Genomic DNA, 25,999 nt, shown 5'->3' with positions numbered 1-25,999 from the left:
GGATCAGAAAAGTCACGGTTCGGATCACGCTTTTGAGTCACGGATCAGGGATACATTTTTGGATCAGCAAAAAAAAAAAAAATCAAAAAAAAAATAAGGGAAATTAAATGATTTATTAAAAATGTAACAACGATAAACTTTAACAATTATAACTTTGAAAAATTGCTGTTAAATGACAAAAACAGATGAGAAAAAGGGTATTTTACAATAACTTTAAATGAGCTTTACCAGTTTCAAGTCAACATTCCCGTCTGCGTTGTTTTTTCAGCAGTGACCAAGTGCTAGTTTGTGTCTTTTAGCTCATAGCTTTAGCTGCAGACTGTTGTACGCATAGACCGTATATAAACTGGACCACCAGATCCCGTTGCTCAGGACGGAGACCAGTGGAGGATATCAGAAGTCTCTTTCCCGGTGCTGGCTGAGCGTTACTGAGCAGCCTCCAACTGAGCTTAAAGACGTAGATGTGACGTGAGCAACCTGTAGAAATCTCAATCATTCCCAATCTTTCCACTTTCGCGATACGTAGCAGCCTTGATATGTCGCAGCCTTTCACGATATGTAGCAGCCTTTCACGATATGTCGCAGCCTTTCACGATATGAAGTAGCCTTTCACGATATGTAGCTGCCTTTCACGATATGTAGCTGCCTTTCACGATATGTAGCCTTTCACGATATATGTAGCAGCCTTTCACGATATGTAGCAGCAGCCTTTCACGATATGAAGCAGCCTTTCACGATATGAAGCAGCCTTTCACGATATGTCGCAGCCTTTCACGATATGAAGTAGCCTTTCACGATATGAAGTAGCCTTTCACGATATGAAGTAGCCTTTCACGATATGTAGCTGCCTTTCACGATATGTAGCAGCCTTTCACGATATGAAGCAGCCTTTCACGATATGAAGCAGCCTTTCACGATATGTAGCAGCCTTTCACGATATGAAGCAGCCTTTCACGATATGTAGCTGCCTTTCACGATATGAAGCAGCCTTTCACGATATGAAGCAGCCTTTCACGATATGTAGCAGCCTTTCACGATATGTAGCAGCCTTTCACGATATGTAGCAGCCTTTCACGATATGTAGCAGCCTTTCACGATATGTAGCAGCCTTTCACGATATGAAGTAGCCTTTCACGATATGTAGCTGCCTTTCACGATATGTAGCTGCCTTTCACGATATGTAGCCTTTCACGATATATGTAGCAGCCTTTCACGATATGTAGCAGCAGCCTTTCACGATATGAAGCAGCCTTTCACGATATGAAGGCCTTTCACGATATGTCGCAGCCTTTCACGATATGAAGTAGCCTTTCACGATATGAAGTAGCCTTTCACGATATGAAGTAGCCTTTCACGATATGTAGCTGCCTTTCACGATATGTAGCAGCCTTTCACGATATGAAGCAGCCTTTCACGATATGAAGCAGCCTTTCACGATATGTAGCAGCCTTTCACGATATGAAGCAGCCTTTCACGATATGTAGCTGCCTTTCACGATATGAAGCAGCCTTTCACGATATGAAGCAGCCTTTCACGATATGTAGCAGCCTTTCACGATATGTAGCAGCCTTTCACGATATGTAGCAGCCTTTCACGATATGTAGCAGCCTTTCACGATATGAAGTAGCCTTTCACGATATGTAGCAGCCTTTCACGATATGTAGCAGCCTTTCACGATATGTGCAGCGCTTTCACGATATGAAGTAGCCTTTCACGCATATGTAGCAGCCTTTCACGATATGAAGCATTCTCACGATATGAAGTAGCCTTTCACGATATGTAGCAGCCTTTCACGATATGTAGCAGCCTTTCACGATATGAAGTAGCCTTTCACGATATGTAGCTGCCTTTCACGATATGAAGCAGCCTTCCGATATGAAGCAGCCTTCACGATATGTAGCAGCCTTTCACGATATGAAGTAGCCTTTCACGATATGTAGCTGCCTTTCACGATATGAAGCAGCCTTTCACGATATGAAGCAGCCTTTCACGATATGAAGCAGCCTTTCACGATATGAAGCAGCCTTTCACGATATGAAGCAGCCTTTCACGATATGAAGCAGCCTTTCACGATATGAAGCAGCCTTTCACGATATGGTTATTGCGCCAGTTGATATCGCGATGACGATAATAAAACGATATATTGTGCAGCCCTATCTCAAAGGTAACACTTAAAACTTGCAAAAAACAAACAAACATTTGTGTAGTCGTAAACTATTGATCTTCCATTTGATATGATGTCCTGTTGTTTACCTCTCTCTCTCTTTTTTTTTTTTTTTTTTTTTTTTTTTTTTTTTTTTTTTTTTTTTTTTTTTTTTTTTTTTTTTTTTTTTTTTTTTTTTTTTTTTTTTTTTTTTTTTTTTTTTTTTTTCTCTCTTTCTCTCTCTCTCTCTCTCTCTCTCTCTCTCTCTCTCTCTCTCTCTCTCTCTCTCTCTCTCTCTCTCTCTCTCTCTCTCTCTCTCTCTCTCTCTCTCTCTCTCTCTCTCTCTCTCTCTCTCTCTCTCTCTCTCTCTCTCTCTCTCTCTCTGAGCTCCCAGTTTTCTCGTTTGCGCTTCCAAACTCTTTTTTTTCAGCAGTTATCCCGAAGGAAAATCTGCAGAATTTAGCAGAGTATTTATTTATTTTTTGCTTGGGGAGAAGATGTGTTAACACGCTGAGTGATTTTCATTTTTATTTGATTAAAATCTGCAGAACATTCAGCAGCTACAGACTGCTCATTACCGTGTTGAGACATTAAAGATTTGGCTGAAGCCCTGTTAACGTCCTGCAGCAGACACACCTGCTGACCCGTTTAAATAACATCACCCGTCCTGACATTATGGATGCAAATGAGCGCCAGATATCCGGGTTAGATTCGGCCCGTTGGACGGAGCAAAGTAAAATATTAAACTGGGATTTATTTCCTGTTTCTCATCAGATGACATCAGTGGAACGGAAACTTAGCCCACTTCCTGGTTCTTATCAGATCCACAGGTAAAGTATTAGGAACAGAGGAAGGAGGTCATTGATATTGTAAAATGTATGGGCTGGATGTCAGCGACTCGTATTTTAAAAAGTGACTGTTGCTGTGATTTTAGTCTCGCTTTGCCAGACCCTCCTCCAAAGCGCGCTGGAGCAGGCGCGTAGTCAGTAATCAGTAATGGGCCAGTAGTCAGTAATGGGCCAGTAGTCAGTAATGGGCCAGTAGCAGTATTCAGTAATGGGCCAGTAGTCAGTAATGGGCCAGTAGTCAGTATTCAGTAATGGGCCAGTAGTCAGTAATGGGCCAGTAGTCAGTAATGGGCCAGTAGTCAGTAATGGGCCAGTAGTCAGTAATGGGCCAGTAGTCAGTAATCAGTAATGGGCCAGTAGTCAGTAATGGGCCAGTAATCAGTAATGGGCCAGTAGTCAGTAATGGGCCAGTAGTCAGTAGTCAGTAATGGGCCAGTAGTCAGTAATGGGCCAGTAGTCAGTAGTCAGTAATGGGCCAGTAGTCAGTAATGGGCCAGTAGTCAGTAATGGGCCAGTAGTCAGTAATGGGCCAGTAGTCAGTAATGGGCCAGTAGTCAGTATTCAGTAATGGGCCAGTAGTCAGTAATGGGCCAGTAGTCAGTAATCAGTAATGGGCCAGTAGTCAGTAATGGGCCAGTAGTCAGTAATCAGTAATGGGCCAGTAGTCAGTAATGGGCCAGTAGTCAGTAATGGGCCAGTAGTCAGTAATCAGTAATGGGCCAGTAGTCAGTAATGGGCCAGTAGTCAGTATTCAGTAATGGGCCAGTAGTCAGTAATGGGCCAGTAGTCAGTAATGGGCCAGCCAGTAGTCAGTAATGGGCCAGTAGTCAGTATTCAGTAATGGGACAGTAGTCAGTAATGGGCCAGTAGTCAGTAATGGGCCAGTAGTCAGTAATGGGCCAGTAGTTCGTATCGCAGTCAGTCAGTAGTCAGTAATGGGCCAGTAGTCCGTAATGGGCCAGTAGCTAGCCAGTAGCCGTAATGGGCCAGTAAAAGCGTAGTCAGTATGTGGCCAGTAGTCAGTAATGGGCGCAGTGAAGGTAATGGCCGGTAGTCAGAGGTAATGGGCCAGTAGTCAGTAATGGGCCAGTAGTCAGTAGTCAGTAATGGGCCAGTAGTCAGTAGTCAGTAATGGGCCAGTAGTCAGTAGTCAGTAATGGGCCAGTAGTCAGTAATGGGCCAGTAATCAGTAATGGGCCAGTAGTCAGTAATGGGCCAGTAATCAGTAATGGGCCAGTAGTCAGTAATGCAGTACTAGGGGGACCACTAAGGTCTATATAAAGAGTCTTCAGATACAGTATTAGGGGACCACTAAGGTCTATATAAAAGAGACTTCAGATACAGTATTAGGGGACCACTAAGGTCTATATAAAAGAGACTTCAGATACAGTATTAGGAGACCACTAAGGTCTATATAAAAGAGACTTCAGATACAGTATTAGGGGACCACTAAGGTATATATAAAGAGACTTCCAGATACAGTATTAGGGGACCACTAAGGTCTATAAAAGAGACTTCAGATACAGTATTAGGGGGACCACTAAGGTATATATAAAAGAGACTTCAGATACAGTATTAGGGGACCACTAAGGTCAATATAAAAGAGACTTCGGTTACAGTATTAGGGGACCACTAAGGCCTATATAAAAGAGACTTCAGATACAGTATTAGGGGACCACTAAGGTCTATACAAAAGAGACTTCAGATACAGTATTAGGGGACCACTAAGGTCTATATAAAAGAGACTTCAGATACAGTATTAGGGGGACGACTAAGGCCTATATAAAAGACTTCAGATACAGTATTAGGGGAACCACTAAGGTCTATATAAAAGAGACTTCAGATACAGTATTAGGTGACCACTAAGGTCTATATAAAAGAGACTTCAGATACAGTATTAGGGGGACCACTAAGGCCTATATAAAAAGAGACTTCAGATACAGGTAGGGAGACACTAAGGCCTATATAAAAGACTTCAGATACAGTATTAGGGGACCACTAAGGTCTATATAAAAGAGACTTCAGATACAGTATTAGGGGACCACTAAGGCCTATATAAAAGACTTCAGATACAGTATTAGGGGACCACTAAGGTCTATATAAAAGAGACTTCAGATACAGTATTAGGGGACCACTAAGGTCTATATAAAAGAGACTTCAGATACAGTATTAGGGGACCACTAAGGTCTATATAAAAGAGACTTCAGATACAGTATTAGGGGACCACTAAGGCCTATATAAAAGCATCCAAAGAGCACCATTTAATGGGACCTTTAAAAGTATTGACTTTGTGTTTCTAGAAACAAAAAAACGTTTCTAGTGGTCGTTTAAGGAATTGCTGCTTGAGACTCATTAAGAAAATTGTGATCCTGGAGAGTTTAGAACAAAACTCCAGGCCTGCGGGCCAAATCTGGACCCTCGCAGATTTTGATCCGGCACGCATATCAATTCAGGTTCACAATAAATTTTGTCCCACCTAGTTATTGTCACTTTTTTCCAATGTTTTGTCACTATTTTCAACATTTATGGTCCTTTTTAGACGCTTTTGGCATTTATTTAAATTTTTTTGACACATTTGTCACCGCTTTAAGCATTTATTTCAATGTTTTTGATCCTTACTTCAGTGTTTTTGTCAATTTTTCCAAAGTTTTTGGTTCTTTTTTCAATGTTTTGGGTGCTTTTTTCTAAGGTGGCTAAGGACATTTTTTAACAACTTTTTGGGGGCTTTATGGAGGCCCAAACTGTTAAGTGAGAAAACTATATGACACATGCAATAATACAGTCAACATAATTGACCTTTTCTCTTAAATAAAAGCATGTCAATAAACTCTACATGTCTGGCCCTTGACGTGATTCTCAGTTTTCAGTCTAGGCCTTTAGTGAAACTGAGTTTGACACCGCTGGTTTAGAGGAATGACAGCAGGACACAGAATTTAAAAAGTGATTTTATAACACCGTTTAGTTTCAGACAGCAGCTGTGTGTGCCATTCAGGATCAACTGGTGCTTTTGAGGATTTTGTTTGTCTAATGAGTTTGGAAGGTTAATCCGGGATTTTAAAGTGCCCGTATTATGAAAAAAACACTTTTTCTGGGATTTTGGGTGTTATTTTGGGTCCATCCATGGTGTTTTGAGTGAGATACGGTTTCTGAATGTGTCCTGCCTTCAGTCTCCTAGTGAGCTGTTCAAAATCGGCTCGGACTGTGACGTCACTATCCGAAACGAGCTGGCTAACCACAACCGTTAGCCAGCTAACGCTAGCATGCTAGCTCGTTCTCAATAGCAATGCACTGCTACAACACACACAAGTTCACCATAATCTACAAAAGAACTACTTACATGTGCGCCCTCATTTAGAAGAAGTCTCCCAGCTGATCCTGCCTTGTAACTGACCAAAGTTGGAGAAATAGCCTCTTTTACTGTCTCTAGAGTTAGCTAGCTGACATGATCTACGATCTGAGCTACTGAGCATGTGCGAGTGCAATCAAAGATAGTACAGAAGAAGAAAAGAGGTCTCACTCTGTAGCTAAAACAGAAACCAGGTGAAAAGAGGAGCTGCAGCAGTGAGAGAGAGCTGTGCAGTACTACAAAAATATGGTGTTTTTTGAAAATTAAACCATGTAAACCTATTCTGGTACAACCTTAAAATACAATTATGAACCTGAAAATAATATAATATGGGCGCTTTAAAAAGTTAAGAGCGCGAGTGAGAGTCAGACGCAGTAAATGGTTGTTAATTCATTGTGTTACATAAAATAAAAATACATGACAAGTAAATATAACAACGCACTTGTCCGTTTGTGCATCATCGTATCATAATCATTTGATGTGAATGTGCTGTAGGCCAATCAAGAATGGAGTTGGGATTTGATGCTTTTGACGCATTTTCTGTTTTACGCTTTTGATGTTTTCAACAGTTAAGTTTTTTTTTTTCAAGATTTGCTTGTTTTTGTTTACATGTGATGCTTTTGACAAGTTTAAAAAAACAAATTATTTATGCTTTTGATGTTTTTTTTTCAACTTTTTCTTTCTTCTTGTTTTGGGGTCATATGTGACCTTAATTAATTGACAAGCAATATTTGACTCTAGTCATGACAAAAAAATTATATTATTATATATATATATATATAGATATCATTTTTGTATATGAAAAAGAATAAATCTAAAATTAACACACATATAATCACAGCCAAAGTTTTTCATGAAACATTAGTACAGCATTTAAAAAAGGCTCTGTCTGTCTGTGTGTCTCTGTCTGTCTGTCTGTATGTGTGTCTCTGTCTGTGTGTCTCTGTCTGTGTGTCTCTGTCTGTCTGTGTGTGTCTCTGTCTGTCTGTGTGTGTGTCTCTGTCTGTCTGTCTGTCTGTGTGTCTCTGTCTGTCTGTGTGTGTGTGTGTCTCTGTCTGTCTGTGTGTGTCTGTCTGTCTCTGTCTGTCTGTGTGTGTGTGTCTCTGTCTGTCTGTCTGTCTGTCTGTATCTCTGTCTGTCTGTTTGTGTGTCTCTGTCTGTCTGTTTGTGTGTCTCTGTCTGTCTGGCTGTCTCTGTGTCTCTGTATGTATGTGTGTCTCTGTCTGTCTGTCTGTCTCTGTCTGTCTGTGTGTATGTGTGTCTCTGTCTGTCTGTTTGTGTGTCTCTGTCTGTCTGGCTGTCTCTGTGTCTCTGTCTGTCTGTGTGTCTCTGTCTGTCTGTGTGTATGTGTGTCTCTGTCTGTCTGGCTGTCTCTGTCTGTCTGTGTGTCTCTGTCTGTCTGTGTGTCTCTGTCTGTCTGTGTGTATGTGTGTCTCTGTCTGTCTGGCTGTCTCTGTCTGTCTGTGTGTTTGTGTGTCTCTGTCTGTCTGGCTGTCTCTGTGTCTCTGTCTGTATGTGTGTCTCTGTTTCTGTCTGTCTGTTTGTGTGTCTCTGTCTGTCTGTGTGTCTCTGTCTGTCTGTGTGTCTCTGTCTGTCTGTCTGGCTGTGTGTCTCTGTCTGTCTGGCTGTCTCTGTCTGTCTGGCTGTGTGTCTCTGTCTGTCTGGCTGTCTCTGTCTGTCTGTGTGTTTGTGTGTCTCTGTCTGTCTGGCTGTCTCTGTGTCTCTGTCTGTATGTGTGTCTCTGTCTGTATGTGTGTCTCTGTCTGTCTGTCTGTTTGTGTGTCTCTGTCTGTCTGTGTGTCTCTGTCTGTCTGTGTGTCTCTGTCTGTCTGTGTGTCTCTGTCTGTCTGTCTGGCTGTGTGTCTCTGTCTCGGTCTTACTATTGATTATTGTGTGATTTTAAAATTTGAAAAGGAGAGTTTCTTATTGGATAATAAAAAAACAGGAATTCTGAGTCACATCAACAACTTTTTAATTATGTAGTTTAAGTTGGCCAATTAATTCCTATGAAAACATAAATTGAAAAAGTTGTTGATATAGGCTAAACATTTGATATGTAAATTTATTTTTTATTATCCAGCTTATCTACCTTACTTGCACACTAAACATTTTTTATTTAATACACACACACACACACACACACACACACACACACACACACACACACACACACACACACACACACACACACACACACACACACACACACACACACACACACACACACACACACACACACACACACACACACACACACACACACACACACACACACACACACACACACACACACACACACACACACACACACAAGACCTGAAGCCTCCCACAGACAAACCTCACAGCTGTATGATGTGGACACAAAAGCAGGAAAAAGAAAATTGCAGTGATGATGTCATTTTGTAGGCCAAACAAGCTGGAATCCGGTTCCACCGCGACCTCCTACGGGAGGTTCCTGCTTTAGGTCTAAGTTTATACTTCTAGTGCACTACATTACAGAGGGAAATATTGTACTTTTTACTTCCCTCCATTTATCTGACAGCATTTGTTGCTTTACAGATGAAGATGTTACGTAAAAAACAAGATTATATGAAGTTTATAAAAGACATAAACATAGTCAAAGCTGTCTTGGATAGGTAGTAGGGGTGCTGAAATTAGTCACAGATTCAGTGACATAATCGATTATAGCCTACTGATCATTCAGGAAGTGTCTTTTTTAAGAGCAGATACAATTAAAAGGGGAGTTCATACATATCTGACTGCTTGAATTTGTTGATACAAAAACAACATGTGTAGTAATATATAATAATACTGAGGAGGTGACGCATCGTGATATCCAATCACATCGAATCATGAGACCATAAAGAATCTCTGGTTCAAGCTTTGGACATTTAAAAGATGTTTGCCATGATTGACATGTCTCTCCACCTGCCAGGTGTATGAATCAGACATAGGGTGTCTCGATTCTCCATATCCACGTTTAGATTTTAAAAAGGTGCAGTAGGTAAGACTTATAAAACTAACTTTCTGTCATATCTGCTGAAACTGACCCTATGTTCCAGTAGAACTACATGAAGCAGGTCATTTAAAATAAATCCAGCTCCTCAGTCACCACCTACAGCCTGTAGTGAGATTTGCAAATATCCACAGCTCCCTGTTCAGATGCACCAATCAGGGCCAGGGGGGTTGTCTAACTGCGTGTCAATCAGTGCTCATTCACACGCATTCATTCTCCCTTGTGGGGGGAGGGGCTTAGAAGATCGTTTTGGGCTTTAGCAGAAAGGGGAGGAGGGAATAGACACGAAGAGAAGTTGTCGATGTTCAAATGTTTTGGCTAAGTCCTGGATCTTCCCAATCCTACCTACAGCACCTTTAAGGTCACCATTCCATTACATTTTCGATTTAAACAATATTTTCAACAGTGATGGCAATGCCGCAATAAGAGTCACTAGATGGCAGAGGGGTACTTTAGAGCAACAGTTTGAGTTTCTCCCAGAGTTTACGAGGTGGAGTTGAATGCACCATGATTTTAACAAGGTGCACATGAACACACAACGAAAACAAAACGGCTAAATGTTGGCACACAGATTTTCCAGTTCTGTTGTTTCCGACTCCGGCAGTGGCCATGGTGTCTGGAAAAGAGCAGCTGCAAGCCACCACTAAGCTAACTTTACCCCGTGTCTTTAGCTGCATGCTACCAGCCGACTGTGACTCAGGTTCAGCGGTCGCCTAACAATCGGATGGTTGGTGGTTCGATCCCTGGCCCTGCCATGTCAAAGTGTCCTTGGGCAACACACTGAACCCCAAATTGCTCCCGACGCCGCGCCATCGGAGTGTGAACGTGTGTGAATGTTTATCTGATGAGCAGGTGGCACTTTGAATGGCAGCCTCGGCCACAGCGTATGAATGTGTGGGAATGGTTCCTGTGTAAAGGCGTGTTAAGCTGTATCTTATGGCTACAAGAAAACTATCTCATAATCAGGAGAACTTTATCTTGTATTGATTAGATAAGGATAGCATAAATCCCATAGCACTAGAGCTGGGCAATATATGGATATTATCTGATGAGCAGGTGGCACTTTGAATGGCAGCCTCGGCCACAGCGTATGAATGTGTGGGAATGGTTCCTGTGTAAAGGCGTGTTAAGGGGTCATTAAGACTAGAAAAAGCGCTACATAAATACCATTTACAGTTACCAGCCGCTAAGCTACACCGGGTCTGTTGGTGTTTCTTTGGACGTGCGCAAATAGGCAAGGAGGAGAGAGAAAACAAACCGGGGAAACCACTGATCCCGCTTTTGATTTCGATAGTCGACAGCTCACTTTGATCGATTTTTGATTCTAAATTTAAATTGCGACACCCCTAATCAGTGGGGTTATCATACACTGTGGGAACAGTGGGCAGCACTGAGAGACTAACTGACCACCCTGCAGCTTCTCCAACACAACACACAGCTGTGAAACAGGAAGTGAAGACAGTTGACGCAGCAACACCGACCACAAAGTGACATTGCCTTTGCAAAGACTTTTTCTCAGCCAGAGACAAGAGACGGGCAGTGAAAGTATGTTGCAACAAAGCTGCCTGCAAAAACATCTGAATAATCTCTGACTGGATGACCAGTCCCAAAAATCAATCAATCAATCAATCACTGAAAGGTCGGAAAAGTAACAACAGTAGGAGTAGGGCTGGGCGATATGGAGAAAATCAAATGTCACGATATTTGTGGCCAAATACCTCGATATCGATACCGCAACGATATTGTAGTTGACTATCGGTGCTTTCATAAAATATTTACACAATGAGATTTTAGATAAATAATCATCAGTAATGTGGATATAATGACTAAGCGGGTAAAGGCAAATAATAGAACAGTTACAACAGTCTGGTAAGTTCAGAAAATGACATCACTTTACTGTAATGCAGCCTTTAAAACCAGGAAAAGACAACACTTATGTCATATTACGATATCCAAACTCTAAGACGAAATCTAGTCTCATAACACGATATCGATATAATATTGATATATTGCCCAGCTAGTCAACGGAAGAAGGTCAAACGAACGCATTGTTGGGTTTCCCCTCTGCCGTCATGCTCTGCAAAACAGGTGTGTGTGTGTGTGTGTGTGTGTGTGTGTGTGTGTGTGTGTGTGTGTGTGTGTGTGTGTGTGTGTGTGTGTGTGTGTGTGATGCATTTAGCGCACAGGTGGTTTGTTCAGTGCGCGCGGTGAAAACCAGTAGATGGCGAGAGATAAAGTGGAGCAGGGAGCGGATGCCTGAACTCAAAAAGTTACACCGAGTCTAACAAAACTCTGTTTTCTACATAAGTGCACTGTGTTTGTAGAAGAAGAAATGAAGGCAATTTGGAATTATGACTTCAGGATCTTATAATTCTGAAATATCTTCCCCCCCGAAATGCATACTGTTAGTCATGCTGGCCTTTTCTATGAAAACACATGTCATTTACAAATACAAAAACTAATTTGTGATGCGTTCTGGGAGTTATAGATACATATATACATGTACTAAGGATCACAGCGCTCAAAGCTGGCCCCCCAGCGAAGGAAGAGAGCCATGAATCAGAAGGATAAAACATTATTTTCTGATTGTTTTGCGGTGGTAAAGCCCACAACAGCACCCACGCTATCTGCGGAAAGGTTTTGTGAAAATGCAGCGCTTCGTGCCGTCTGTTTCGCTGTGTGCGAGACGGTTAAACTTGTGCGTTGGTACGAGACGTGAGAGGGGCGTGACAAAGCGCCGCTGCCTGGGAATAAGAACGGGCTACACAAACTGCACACTGCCAGCCAATAACAGCGTCGTTGACGCCCATAAACATCCGGCACACAGACAAGTAAGAAGAAAATAGAGGAGAGGAGAGAGCTGTATCTTATGGCTACAAGAAAACTATCTCATAATCAGGAGAACGTTATCTTGTATTGATTAGATAAGGATAGCATAATTTGGGAGAATGGTTTTCATATATCACCAGAATACGTTTTTCTTTTCCCTCCATTTTGGGCAAAATAATGAGACATTTGCTGGGAATTTTTGTGGCACGAAAAAGAAAATCCCATAGCACTAGAGCTGGGCAATATATGGATATTATATCGATATCGTGTTATGAGACTAGATTTCGTCTTAGGTTTTGGATATCGTAATATGGCATAAGTGTCTTTTCCTGGTTTTAAAGGCTACATTACAGTAAAGTGATGCCATTTTCTGAACTTACCAGACTGTTCTAGCTGTTCTATTATTTGCCTTTTACCCACTTAGTCATTATATCCACATTACTGATGATTATTCATCAAAAATCTTGTATATATTTTGTGAAAGCACCAACAGTCAACACTACAATATCGTTGCGGTATCGATATCGTGATATGAGACTAGATTTGGGATATCGTAATATGGCATAAGTGTCTTTTCCTGGTTTTAAAGGCTACATTACAGTAAAGTGATGCCATTTTCTGAACTTACCAGACTGTTCTAGCTGTTCTATTATTTGCCTTTTACCCACTTAGTCATTATATCCACATTACTGATGATTATTCATCAAAAATCTTGTATATATATTTTGTGAAAGCACAATCTATATACATAGATAGTCAACACTACAATATCGTTGCGGTATCGATATCGAGGTATTTGGTCAAAAATATCGTGATATTTGATTTTCTCCGTATCGCCCAGCCCTACATAGCACACACAAGCAATTGCCCCGTCCAATCAGAGATCAGAAGCCAAAACAAAAACGTACCTTCTGATCCACGATGGAGCAGACGAGCTCCCGGACAGCCGACAGCGAGTGGTCTCCGGGGTCCAGGGTGACCGTCTCCCGGGTGAGTCCGATCTGGAGCAGGAAGGAGACTCCTCCGTGGATGGAGCCCCGCGAGCTGGTGGGGCTGGCGCCCGCCCGGCTGCCGTTGGACAGCCGGCCGCAGAGGGTGGCAGGCGGGCTCGGGGACGGCGACGGGGTGGGCGGGACGGCGTGCGGAGGGAGGGCGGGGAAAGACTGCAGCGAGGCCGGCGGCAGCGGGCTGTTGTCGGCAGACATTGGTCTCCGCTATCTGTGACGTCGTCCAGAGAGAAAGGCGTCGCAGGCGAACGACATCCAAAAAAAAATTAAAAATAAAAACGTGTCTGACGTGCGTCAGCCGAGCGTTTTCTGTCCCCGATCACATTTCTTACCGCTGAACTCCTGCACGAAAGGTCTCCTCTCACTGACGGGCATCTCTGAGGTAGAAACACAACTATGAAGTAAAAGCTCTGGATGCTGCAGAGTTGAACTTATGAAAGAAAAAGAAAAGTTTTATAAACAACTAAATCCTCAGGCTTCCTGCTGGGTGTGACTGCGGCTTGTGTGTCACTGGCAGCATCTGTTGAGAATAAAAGAAGACAGCAGGTTAAAGCATTATCCCCAAAAGTGTATCTCTCTTTATCTATAAAAGATGTCCAGTTTGAATAGAAATGTTGTAATTATTCAAAATGGTATAGCCGTCACTTCCCTTTCATATACATAGTATTAACTTTAAACTTTCATTTCATTTTCATCTACACATAATGTCACTCTGGGAATGTGAACTCTCTCGAAGTGCGTAAACTTTCAGGAATATTTATAGAATAGTCTAAAAGATTAATATCAACATATCACCCAGCCTTCCTCATATTTACAGCTCTGTGTCCAATGAGATTCTGGTGAAAGAAGGTCAATCAAACTACAAACTTTGACCTTTCCGATTAAGTTTGTACCGGACAAACGTGGCTGACCGGCTGCAAATGTCAAAAAGAAATGTAACCTCAAATATCAATAACTGTAACAGCGGTGACCCTTAATTCTACTGTAAACTTGATATTGTTGTAGTCATATTCTCCATGCTAATAAACTGAAACTCTGCAAGGACATTATGGTTACTATTGATTTGTGAACACGCTGCAAAACATCTGCTGACCACAAACTAAAAGCTCCAGGTCAACCAAAATTACCAAAACAAAATGAAAGAATTAACTAATTTTCTCATAGTTCTTAGGTTCATTTGGGTGACTGGACCCTTTAAGCCTGTACAGTTAAAAAAGACAGGACAGAGAGCCACAACAAGTCCGATTTTACCTGAACCTAGACCATTTAACCAGATATTTACCCTCAAGTCACCTGTCCTACATCCTTCATATTTTAAAAAAGGGAAATATTTAGTTCAGTAACACACATTACAATCCCTTTAACTACATTAAAATCCCTTTAACTCATTATTATTAACATGAATTCGACTTTGTAACCCTGTGACCTTTTTATACAACTCTAAACTAGGGTTACTTACCTACCTACTTTAGTTAATGTATATTAAAAAAATAAATAAATAAATAAAAAAAGCCATTCTGACGCTTGTTTGTTTGATATTTTCTTGAGTGCACAATTACTAATAATAAAATAAAAGTAAAACTGAGATCTTGGGGCGGCCTCTGGCTCATCGTCTCACCCACTGGGAGCGTTCGCCCCATGTGGGCGGAGTCCTGCAGCGGCGCGGGTTCGAGTCCGACCTGCTGCCCTTTCCTGCGTGTCATCCCTTATTTATCTCTCCCCCCTTTCATGTCTATCCACTGTCTCTACTACTAATAAAAAGGGGAAAAAGCCCCAAAACATAATCTTAAAAAACAAAAGTAAAATTGAGATCTCTTATCAAAACAATCCCACACCAATTTGAAGGATATTTTATGGATTTGACAAAACAACAACCTGCTTAAACGTTAGCTAGTCAAGAAGATGTTTCTCCTCACCTGGGTTTACCAGTGGAACAACACAACAACAACAACCAAAACACAGTAATAACTTGCTTCTATTGTAGCTTATCTGTCTGATCAAAGCTGTGTATTAAAATAACGGAGTAGCCCATAACTGCATAACGCGTGAACACAAAGCAACAGGCTTGTTTTACGGCATTCACACACATGGAAAGATAACTTTGAAGGCATTACCTCTGACAACAGGGCGGGTTTTTCGCTTTCATCGAGGAGAAAAATAAGCGTTTTAAACTCCCATCCAGCGGCGAGCTCGAGCCGCTCAACGGCTGAATTTATAACGGTTACAACAGTTCAAACTCGCTGTGCTCGGTCCACAGGGTCTGGCAGGGAGAAGTAAATCAGTTAACGAGCTAGTAAACCGTTTCTTCTTGTCTCGTTTCACTCCAAACTTTCGACCCATTAAGCCCAGAGGTCCAACCGAACAGCTCCAGCTTCACACGGATCTGATTATCACAGGCAGCGACAGACACAAACTATAGCTCACACACCGAGGAGGAGGAGCGAATGTTGCGTTTCCTAAGCCTGCGAAGGCATGACCCGCCTTACTCTGCCTCTGATTGGCTAATACTCGTTGCCTTCGTTGGTTGGATTGGTTTAGGGAGTGTTGCTGCATTCACGTGCTCCTCAGATGGTTGTATTTCCCGAGTTAGGAAGGAAGTTGTTCTTCCGACTTCGTTGTGTTTATGAGTTTAAAAGTCGTAATGTGGAAAACAACAAGGACGATACAAAGATGTGTTGTATTGTATTGCTCAGAACCATTAAACAACAGCTGTTGACAGTGTTTATTTCTAGTTTAAAGCTTTATATTAGTAGACTTGTTGCTGAACCAGCACTCGAGTCTCTAACAGCAAAAAGAATAAGTTAACTAACGCTAAACTAGAATAAAAAATGGAAACCTTTGTGGAATAAAAAAAAAAGGTGTATATATGATTGTTTGACACAATAAAAAAATACATAAAATATTATTTAAAAAATCTTAGCTCAAGATTAAAACTTCACTTTTATGCTCAAATGTTATTTTCAGCTAACGTTAGATATCGTTAGGTTATGTTCGAGCCACAGCTAATGCTAGCTAACACCCAGCTAACACCCAGCTAATGCTAGCTAATACCCATAGCTAACACCAAGCTAACACCCAGCTAATGCTAGATAACACCAAGCTAACACCCAGCTAATGATAGCTAACACCCAGCTAATGATAGATAACACCAAGCTAACACCCAGCTAATGCTAGATAACACCCAGCTAACACTAGCCCCCGAGTCAGTTTTAATTGTCTTTAAAGGTATTTCCAGAAACTTCACTCTTTTCTGAACATATGAACTGTTTTAATTGACAAAAACATGTTCATATTTGCCTCGTATTGTACAAAACAAGGAGATTATTTCGGCTGTTTTTTTTTTTTAAACCCAAATGGTTTATTATAGTCTTTAAGGATTCTTTAATAAATGTAAACACTTTAATATATATGTATTAGCTGAATGTCAGCTAACACCAGACCAAGGCTAAATTAAGCTAACAAATGCTTAGCTCTGTGACTCAAATTAATATAATGAAAGAATATAAGTCACACATACAAATAAACTGGTGCTACTATAAAGAGCCTGTGACATTCACATGATAACTTGTTTTGCTTTTCTTTTTTTAAAGGTGCCCTGCCACACGTATTTCATTAATATGTGGTAATGTCTGTCATGGACTCTGTAACATATGTTTGTGGAAAATAATGCCTTGGTTACCTTGTTTCAAGCCATTCTAGCGTGGCATAGAAAGCCTGCAGGAAGACTTAGTTCGATTTGTGCCAGTTCTCATTAATATTCAACGAGCTAAGCTGCTTGACTCTGATTGGCTAACAGCTAGCCAATGAGAGCCTGGCTATCAGCATCCTTTATCCAGCGCAACTGGGCGAACTCATGAATAGTAATGAGCTCAAGCAGTATGATGTCAGACTGACCAGCTTTTGTGATTGGCCTGATTTTTCCGCTTATTTCTTTCCAGTAACTAGAGCTGACAGAGGAGGTAGCAGTTCATTTTCACATTCACAACATAACACAAACACATATGGACCTGACATATTTCAAAAAATGCAAGTAAAAATGGTTTTGTATGACAGGGCACCTTTAACCTCAGAGTGAATCTTCATTGAAGCTATAGATGATCTTTGCTTTGTCCTTTGAATTTCATCAGATCACATAATTATGTGGCGCCATCTCCTGGTGGAAATACTCCATTACCCAAAGTGCAAATCACGTTAAGTACCAATATATATAGTTCCTGCAGTACCGGAGACTGCATTTCCATGACCCTAGTTTTACATTTTAAAGGTTTGTTCCACCCAAAATACTACTTTCTATCCAGGTACTCATAGTTTGAAAGGTTTATTCCACCCAAACACTACTTTTGTCAAAATTCTTTTAGTTTTAAAGGTCCTCCTATACATGCACACATTGAATTGCTCAGTGCCCAGGAGGTGAACTGGCATGTCTCTCCAGCTACCAGTCCAGGGACTTGAACCAGCAGCCCCTCCGGTTCCCAACCCAACTCCCTACGGGCCTATCTATTTATTTATTTCATCCAAATACTACTTTTTTTCAAGTACTTACAGTGATAAGAATTAGGTATAATTTCCTATAAATGAGGTGTACTGACCATGAATTCCAAAAATGAGTGTAAAACTGGTAATAAGTTGGTGTTAGTGGTGTTTATAAATGGTAGTGAAAAGAAGTGTTAAACGTATACAAAAGAATTTTGAATGCAGGACTTTGCACAAAGAATATCTACACAGTTTTTAGGGGTACTTGAGAGTAGAATAAAGCTGCAGTATCGGAGGACTGCAATCATCGGACAGCATTTATAGGACCCTAGCTTTAAAAAAAAAAAACTTTGAGTTAAAAAAGCAGAAATTATGAATTATTTAGACTCATATTAAAGGAAGGATAATTACAGAATGGTAAATGTCAATGTTCAGTCTTGTTTTTAAATTTTATTTCTTTTTTCAAATGCTAGTTTAATGCTAGTTTTTTATAAAACACCCAAAAGTCAATGAAAGTAGAGATCCTATCTTTTGTTGTACTTGCCAAGCGTGATGTATGGAATCATCCAAATTAGTTAGTTAAAAAGAAACCCATATTTCTGATATAGACATTTCGAAAAATGGGTCAAATTTGACCCGAAGACAACACAATAGTTAAAACGACAGTATTGTGCTTTTTGACGGGGGTTCTGGTTTCTGCCGAACCTTAGAATGTTTTCCCAGCGAACCGAACCGAACCCTACGCTTGCTCTCGGCGCGCTACGCTGGTCGCCGTAGTGACGGCGCCGTTGATTACGAAAAGGTGTTTACGTAGGTGGAGCGTTCAATGCAGCAGGCTGTGAGAAAGTGGACATGGATCTGGTGAGCAGAGAAAGTTGTTGTTTGGCAGAACTTTCAGTCAAAAGAAGGCCGTTCAAGTCCAGCTACATGTTCAATCTGCTCAATGCTGATTGGTCTGGTGGTGGCGAGGACCCTAAACTATACACAACATGGCCGCTGTTAAAGGGATACACCACCGTGTGTTGAAATAGGGCTTATCACGGTCTCCCCTAGCTGTAGATAGGTGGGCCAACGCATTTTAGTCCGGTGCAACACCGGCAGCGCCGCCGCTAGTTAGCTTAGCGTAGTGAATGGAATCCTATGTTGCCGGTTAGCATGCTGTGAGTAAAAGTGAGCCAACAAAAGACAAAAAAACAACCTGATTAGTTGCACTGAGACAAAAAATGCGTCGGCCCACCTATCTACAGCCAGGGGAGACCGTGATAAGAACTATTTCAACAAACGGTGGAGTATTCCTTTAAAATATTTGGTATGAAACATCTGAAAGAATACGAGCTGTGCACGAAGGAATCTCCAGACAGCAGCCAGAATGCAGCAACTTCAGGTACGGCAAAGGAAGGACAGTCCCTGTTTACTTCGTTCATGTGTTTACTTGTTCATGGACTGAGGATGGGAGGAGGAGTCAGCACAATCTTAACCAGGGGATTCAGGATTCAGCCGAACCCCAAAAATCTGGATTCGGTGCATCCCCTAGTTTCAACGCAAAGGAGCAGCAGCTCTACTCCGATGACTGAGCTTCTCCCCCTGTCTCTAAGGGGGACCCCAGCCCCCCTCCTGAGGAAACCCATTTTGGCCTCTTGTACCCTGGACCTCGTTCTTTCGGTCATGACCATGCAGGTTTTAGTTTTCCTGGGTCAAAATTTAAAATCGACAATTTTGTCGCTTTTTCACAATGCACTTTTATTGACGTTTTTGCCGATTTTCCCAATGTTTTTGTCACTTTTATTTAAGCTTTTTACCCCTTTTTGCCAATGTTTTTGTCATTTTTATCTAAGCTTTTTACCCCTTTTTACCAATGTTTTTCCCAATGTTTTTGTCACTTTTATCTAAGCTTTTTACCCCTTTTTGCCAATGTTTTTGTCATTTTTATCTAAGCTTTTTACCCCTTTTTACCAATGTTTTTGTCACTTTTATCTAAGCTTTTTACCACTTTTTACCAATGTTTTTCCCAATGTTTTTGTCACTTTTATCTAAGCTTTTTACCAATGTTTTTGTCATTTTTATCTAAGCTTTTTACCCCTTTTTACCAATGTTTTTCCCAATGTTTTTGTCACTTTTATCTAAGCTTTTTACCCCTTTTTCCCAATGTTTTTGTCATTTTTATCTAAGCTTTTTACCCCTTTTTACCAATGTTTTTGTCATTTTTATCTAAGCTTTTTACCCCTTTTTACCAATGTTTTTCCCAATGTTTTTGTCACTTTTATCTAAGCTTTTTACCCCTTTTTACCAATGTTTTTCCCAAAGTTTTTGTCATTTTTATCTAAGCTTTTTACCCCTTTTTCCCAATGTTTTTGTCACTTTTATCTAAGCTTTTTACCCCTTTTTACCAATGTTTTTCCCAATGTTTTTGTCATTTTTATCTAAGCTTTTTACCCCTTTTTACAAATGTTTTTGTCATTTTTATCTAAGCTTTTTACCCCTTTTTACCAATGTTTTTCCCAATGTTTTTGTCACTTTTATCTAAGCTTTTTACCAATGTTTTTCCCAATGTTTTTGTCATTTTTATCTAAGCTTTTTACCCCTTTTTACCAATGTTTTTGTCATTTTTATCTAAGCTTTTTACCCCTTTTTACCAATGTTTTTCCCAATGTTTTTGTCACTTTTATCTAAGCTTTTTACCCCTTTTTACCAATGTTTTTCCCAATGTTTTTGTCATTTTTATCTAAGCTTTTTACCCCTTTTTCCCAATGTTTTTGTCACTTTTATCTAAGCTTTTTACCCCTTTTTCCCAATGTTTTTCCCAATGTTTTTGTCATTTTTATCTAAGCTTTTTACCCCTTTTTACCAATGTTTTTCCCAATGTTTTTGTCTCTTTTATCTAAGCTTTTTACCCCTTTTTACCAATGTTTTTCCCAATGTTTTTGTCACTTTTATTTAAGCTTTTTACCCCTTTTTCCCAATGTTTTTGTCATTTTTATCTAAGCTTTTTACCCCTTTTTACCAATGTTTTTCCCAATGTTTTTGTCATTTTTATCTAAGCTTTTTACCCCTTTTTACCAATGTTTTTGTCATTTTTATCTAAGCTTTTTACCCCTTTTTAACAATGTTTTTGTCATTTTTATCTAAGCTTTTTAACCCTTTTTACCAATGTTTTTGTCATTTTTATCTAAGCTTTTTAACCCTTTTTACCACTGTTTTTGTCATTTTTATCTAAGCTTTTTACCCCTTTTTACCAATGTTTTTTCCCAATGTTTTTATTGATTTTTTCTGCGTTTTTTTTTAACATCCTCCACCATGTTTTTGAAGCTTTTCCAACATTTTGTCTGACTTTTTTCAATGTTCTTTTATGAAATTGTTTTTTTTTTCAAATGCTATGACAATGAATAAAACCAAAATCCAATGAAAGTAGTTAATCGATCATTTATTTCACTTGTGAAGAGCGATGTAGGGAACCATCCACGTTACTGTTTTTGGACATTTTGGTTGAAAGAAACAACTGATATAATTTCTGATATTTCAAATTTCTGATATAGAAACTTTTTAACTATGGGTCAAATTTGACCCGAGGACAACAGGAGGGTTAGTTAATTAAATTAAAAGTACCACACTTCACAACGTTTGTCCAACCAACAGTCCAAACCTTCAACATTATTGCGAAGACATTTAAAATACAAAAAAAATAATCAAAGTAATTACAAATATAATTCTTTAAATATCAAAAAATAAATAAGAAATGAATCTGGTGGAGTTTGGTGATGGTGATTTTGGGGCTGTTTCGTGTTAAACTAAAAGGATCTTACTCTTTAACAAAAAGATCTATCTCTGTAGGGATCCATCCCATAATGTTGACAGACACTTATATATAATATATCTATAAATTATAATAATCTGAGCCTGTCAGTGGCAAAAAAACAGCACTTTTAGTGGACTCAGAACTGACGGCGCGCAACTGCCCTTTAACGTTATAGTGCAGCTTGTTTCTCGCTTAATGGTGGACCAATTTCAAATTTTTAGTCCCTTAGACACAAACCCATGGGAGAATAGTGTCCAGGTTGAAAAGTTACCCTTTCAGTACTGGACTAATGTACTTAGTTACTTTCCACCACTGCCGTCTGGATGGAGATCCCATGTTTAGCAGTTTGGTCCCAGTTCAGCCAGCAGTGTTTCAGCGAGGAACCGGAGTTTATCCCAGCTGTGCTGCGCCTCCTGCTGCCTGGTGGCGTTGAGCGATCTCCTGGTGGCGTTGAGCGATCTCCTGGTGGCGTTGAGCGATCTCCTGCAGCACCACGGCGTTGGAGAGTCTCCACTTCCTGTATGTGGGCGCCGCAAGGGCCGGGGCGGTCAGGATCTGCTCCAACGCCAGCAGCTCCGACTCTTTGGCCTGAAAGACGGACAGACAGACAGACAGACAGACAGGCAGACAGACAGACACACAGGCAGGCAGGCAGGCAGGCAGACAGACAGACACACAGGCAGGCAGACAGACAGACAGACAGACAGACAGACAGGCAGGCAGACAGACAGACAGAGAGAAAGGCAGACAGACAAAGAGACAGAAAGACAGATAGACAAACGGACAGATAGACGGACAGAGAGAGAGACAGACGGACAGACAGACAAACGGAAGGACAGACGGACAGAGAGAGAGACAGACAGACGGACAGAGAGAAAGGCAGACAGACAAATGGAGAGACAGACAGACAGACAGACAAACGGACAGACAGACGGACAGAGAGAGAGACAGACAGACGGACAGAGACAGATAGAGAGAGAGAAAGAGAGAGAGAGGACAGACAGACAGACAGACAGACAGACAGACAGACAGACAGACAATGACTTTAATCAGAATCATAAAAGGATTTACTGCCAATTAAGTAGCACTTACTAGGAATTTGCCTTGGTTGTTGGTGCATACATAAACAATTAAAAAATTAAATAAACAAATAACACATATAATTATTTAACATTAAGAAAAAAGAGGCTGTAAGGATTAGTGCAGGATGATGGGCAAAAAGGTTGAGGGATGTGCAAAAGTTCAGGATGTACAGAATGTGCAGAGGACAGGTATATAGTCCAGGATGTAGAGTCAATGATCCTCCGATCAGTGTTGCAGGTAACTACATAATAATAACATTTTAACACTTAATTTGCTGCATTTTCTGCATCAATTTCTGGTATTATTATGATAAATGATTCTCCTATATTGTTAACTCTTGTGTTGTCTTCCCGTCAACCTGCAACTTTTTGTTTTTCTGGGTCAAAATTTAAAACTAAAATTGGTCGACACATTTTTTTGCCATTTTTTGTCAGTTTTTTGCCATTATTTTTGCGCTTTTTTGACGTTTTTTGTTCGTTTTTTTCAATGTTCTTGTATCAATGGTATAAAATTGAATGAAACACACAAAATCAATGAAAGTAGTGAACTGATCATTTATTTTACGGAACCATCCACGTTATTTTTTTGAAAATGTGGTTGAAAAAACCCAAATTTTCTGATACAGAAACCTTTTGAAAACGGGTCAAATTAGAATTTGTTTTTAGGGACCATGTACATCTCAGTAGTAGTACACACACCCCCTGAACGGTTATTTCTACCTCTTTTGGGGAGTGGGAGTGTCTTTATATTTTTTGAAGGGGACAAATCCCCCCCCCACCCCCGAAATCTATGCCTATGATTACCGGTAAGTACCTTCAGTGTGCTTTGGAGGATCCGGAGCAGGTGAAGCTTGTCGTTGACTTTGTCGTTCTGACATCGTCTGACGAACGACTCTCTGAAGTCCCTCCGACTGGACTGTCCAATCGGAGACAAGCTGGCTGCCTTCAGGTCGTTGTACAGGCTCTCCATCTCATCAGCGGGCTTCTCTGCAAAGAGAAAGACCTCCGTAACTCCAAAGTTTTTTCTGACATTTTAGAGACCAAACAACTAATCGATTAATCCAGAAAATAATCAAAAGATTAATCGTCAATGAAAATAATAGTTAGTTGCAGCCCTAACAAAGTTGTATACTTCTTCTTATGATTATTAAAGGTCCCATGGCATGAACATTTCACTTTATGAGGTTTTTTTTAACATTAGTATGAGTTCCCCCAGCCTGCCTATGGTCCCCCAGGGGCTAGAAATGGTGATAGGTGTAAAACGAGCCCTGGGTATCCTGCTCTAACTTTGAGAAAATGAAACCTCAGATGGACCAATCAGGAATCTTCTCCTTATGAGGTCATAAGGAGCAAGGTTACCTCCCCTTTCTCTGCTTTGCCCGCCCAGAGAATTTGGCCCACCCATGAGAGAGAGACATCATGGCTTAGGTATTAGGTGACCACTAAGGTCTATATAAAAGAGACTTCAGATACAGTATTAGGGGACCACTAAGGTCTATATAAAAGAGACTTCAGATACAGTATTAGGGGACCACTAAGGTCTATATAAAAGAGACTTCAGATACAGTATTAGGGGACCACTAAGGTCTATATAAAAGAGACTTCAGATACAGTATTAGGGGACCACTAAGGTCTATATAAAAGCATCCAAAGAGGACCATGTCATGGGACCTTTAAAACAGCAGTAATTGCGTGTTTACCGTGGACGTCCTCGTCTTCCGTTTCTCCTCCGACGTGGATCGGAGGGAGGGACGCTCCGTCAGGCCCGGCCGGTTCCAGCCAGGACAGGCGTTCACCGCCCTCTGATGACGCTCTTCCTCTTCTGTTTCTACTTAAAGTCCTCCCCTCCAAGGTGCTTCTTCTTCTGTTTTCACTGGTCGGTGAAGCTGGCGAGGTGGAGGTGCAGGGGGACGACTCACCGAGAGGCTGAGGAACGTCTCCCTGGGAGAAGGTCAGGAAGTTTGAGTTGAACCAGAGACGGTTTACATAGTGGCCAAAGGTGGAATAGACCTTTTTCACGGCAGACATGTTGACATGTCGTAATAGGAAAAGCACAGGTGTATTAAAAACTATTACTGATGGCTGCATTCCACTTAGGAGAGGTCCTGGTATTAAACCATTAATGATGGCTGTATTCCACTTAGGAGAGGTCCTGGTATTAAACCATTAATGATGGCTGTATTCCACTTAGGAGAGGTCCTGGTATTAAACCATTACTGATGGCTGTATTCCACTTAGGAGAGGCCCTGGTATTAAACAATTACTGATGGCTGTATTCCACTTAGGAGAGGTCCTGGTATTAAACCATTACTGATGGCTGTATTCCACTTAGGAGAGGTCCTGGTATTAAACCATTACTGATGGCTGCATTCCACTTAGGAGAGGTCCTGGTATTGGGCATGCTGACTCACTGAAATATCTTACTGGGACACTTGATGGAACTGAGCCATTGTTAAGGTTATCAATTTCAGCTGTGCTTTTCCTACTATGACAAGTCTAGAATTATCTTAAATTAACAGTAACACTTTACTTGAAGGTATGGACATAATCGTGACATGATACTGTCATGAACGTGTCATAAACGTTATAAACAAGTCCTAAACGTTCATGACTTCTGTCATTAAGTGTCATTCGGTTTTTGTCATGACAAGTTGATATTGTTTGGGTTGTCTTGGTCATGACAACTTGACATAATGTCATCTGTTTAATGTCAAGTTGTCTTAATAAGGACACTCCAAAAAAATGTAATGTCAAGTTGTCATGACAAATACATCTTCTGGTGATGTCATGCTGGTTAATGTCAACTTGTCATTACAAAGACATCCCAAACACATTTAATGTCAACTTGTCGTGACCAAGACAACATCTGGTAATGCCACTTTGATTAATGTCAACTTGTCATAATCAAGACAACCCAAACAATATCAACTTGTCATGAAAAAAACCGAATGACACTTAATGACAGAAGTCATGAACGTTTAGGACTTGTTTATAGCATTTATGACACGTTCATGACAGTGTCATTCCATAGTTATGACAGTGTAATGTCGCGATTATGTCCATACCTTCAAGTAAAGTGTTACCCAATTAAATTTTTCGTCCACCAGCCAAACGGCTAGTGAATGTTCAAATATTTCCAGCCACTCAGTAGATTACCATTGTTTTTTTGGCTGGTGAGTGAAGCAGATCTATCAGCCACTTGCATATTTGACCAGCATTTGACTGGTAGATTGGTGCTAATGTTGAACCCTGGCCACACGATTAAATCATTTCATCTGCATTAAAGTAAGCAGAGCGCTAAACCGGAATTTACCGACTTGGTCGGCGTAGGTCGAACAGACAGTGTGGAGGGTGTTTAAATAAATGTACTTTCACACTTTGCTACTCACATTTTCAGAATCAGCTATTTCCTGCTCAGAGTTCAGAGAACAGGAAGTGGCCACACACTCGTCAGCGTCCTGA

General features: G+C 40.7%; 2 protein-coding genes across 3 annotated transcripts in view; both read right to left on the bottom strand.

Annotated features, from left to right (window-relative positions):
• LOC120547115 (serine/threonine-protein kinase D3-like) overlaps positions 1-15,619 on the bottom strand; it is an 83,956-nt gene extending 68,337 nt beyond the window's left edge. The window contains exons 1-3 of one of the 2 annotated variants that reach the window (XM_039782543.1): positions 15,304-15,619; positions 13,522-13,709; positions 13,091-13,400 (exon numbers count right to left, since the gene is read on the bottom strand). In XM_039782543.1, coding sequence (XP_039638477.1) covers positions 13,091-13,387 — 297 coding nt within the window. In that variant the 5' untranslated portion in view covers positions 13,388-13,400; positions 13,522-13,709; positions 15,304-15,619. Of the gene's footprint in view, positions 1-13,090; positions 13,710-15,303 lie in introns of both variants that reach the window. The other variant, XM_039782544.1, reaches the window with a different exon arrangement.
• Positions 15,620-21,504: 5,885 nt separating this feature from the next.
• Positions 21,505-25,999, bottom strand: part of LOC120546816 (interactor protein for cytohesin exchange factors 1-like) — a 7,235-nt gene continuing 2,740 nt past the window's right edge. Inside the window, exons 3-6 of the mRNA XM_039782030.1 lie at positions 25,927-25,999; positions 24,238-24,478; positions 23,352-23,524; positions 21,505-22,043 (exon numbers count right to left, since the gene is read on the bottom strand). The exon at positions 25,927-25,999 is cut by the window's right edge and continues 22 nt beyond it. Coding sequence (XP_039637964.1) covers positions 21,846-22,043; positions 23,352-23,524; positions 24,238-24,478; positions 25,927-25,999 — 685 coding nt within the window. The 3' untranslated portion in view covers positions 21,505-21,845. The remainder of the gene's footprint in view (positions 22,044-23,351; positions 23,525-24,237; positions 24,479-25,926) is intronic.

The sequence above is a fragment of the Perca fluviatilis genome, chromosome 18 (genome assembly GCF_010015445.1).
Source record: "Perca fluviatilis chromosome 18, GENO_Pfluv_1.0, whole genome shotgun sequence".
NCBI classification, from domain to species: domain Eukaryota; kingdom Metazoa; phylum Chordata; class Actinopteri; order Perciformes; family Percidae; genus Perca; species Perca fluviatilis.
Note: the sequence above shows the minus strand (reverse complement) of the source record. Positions and strands in the feature narration are given on the sequence as shown.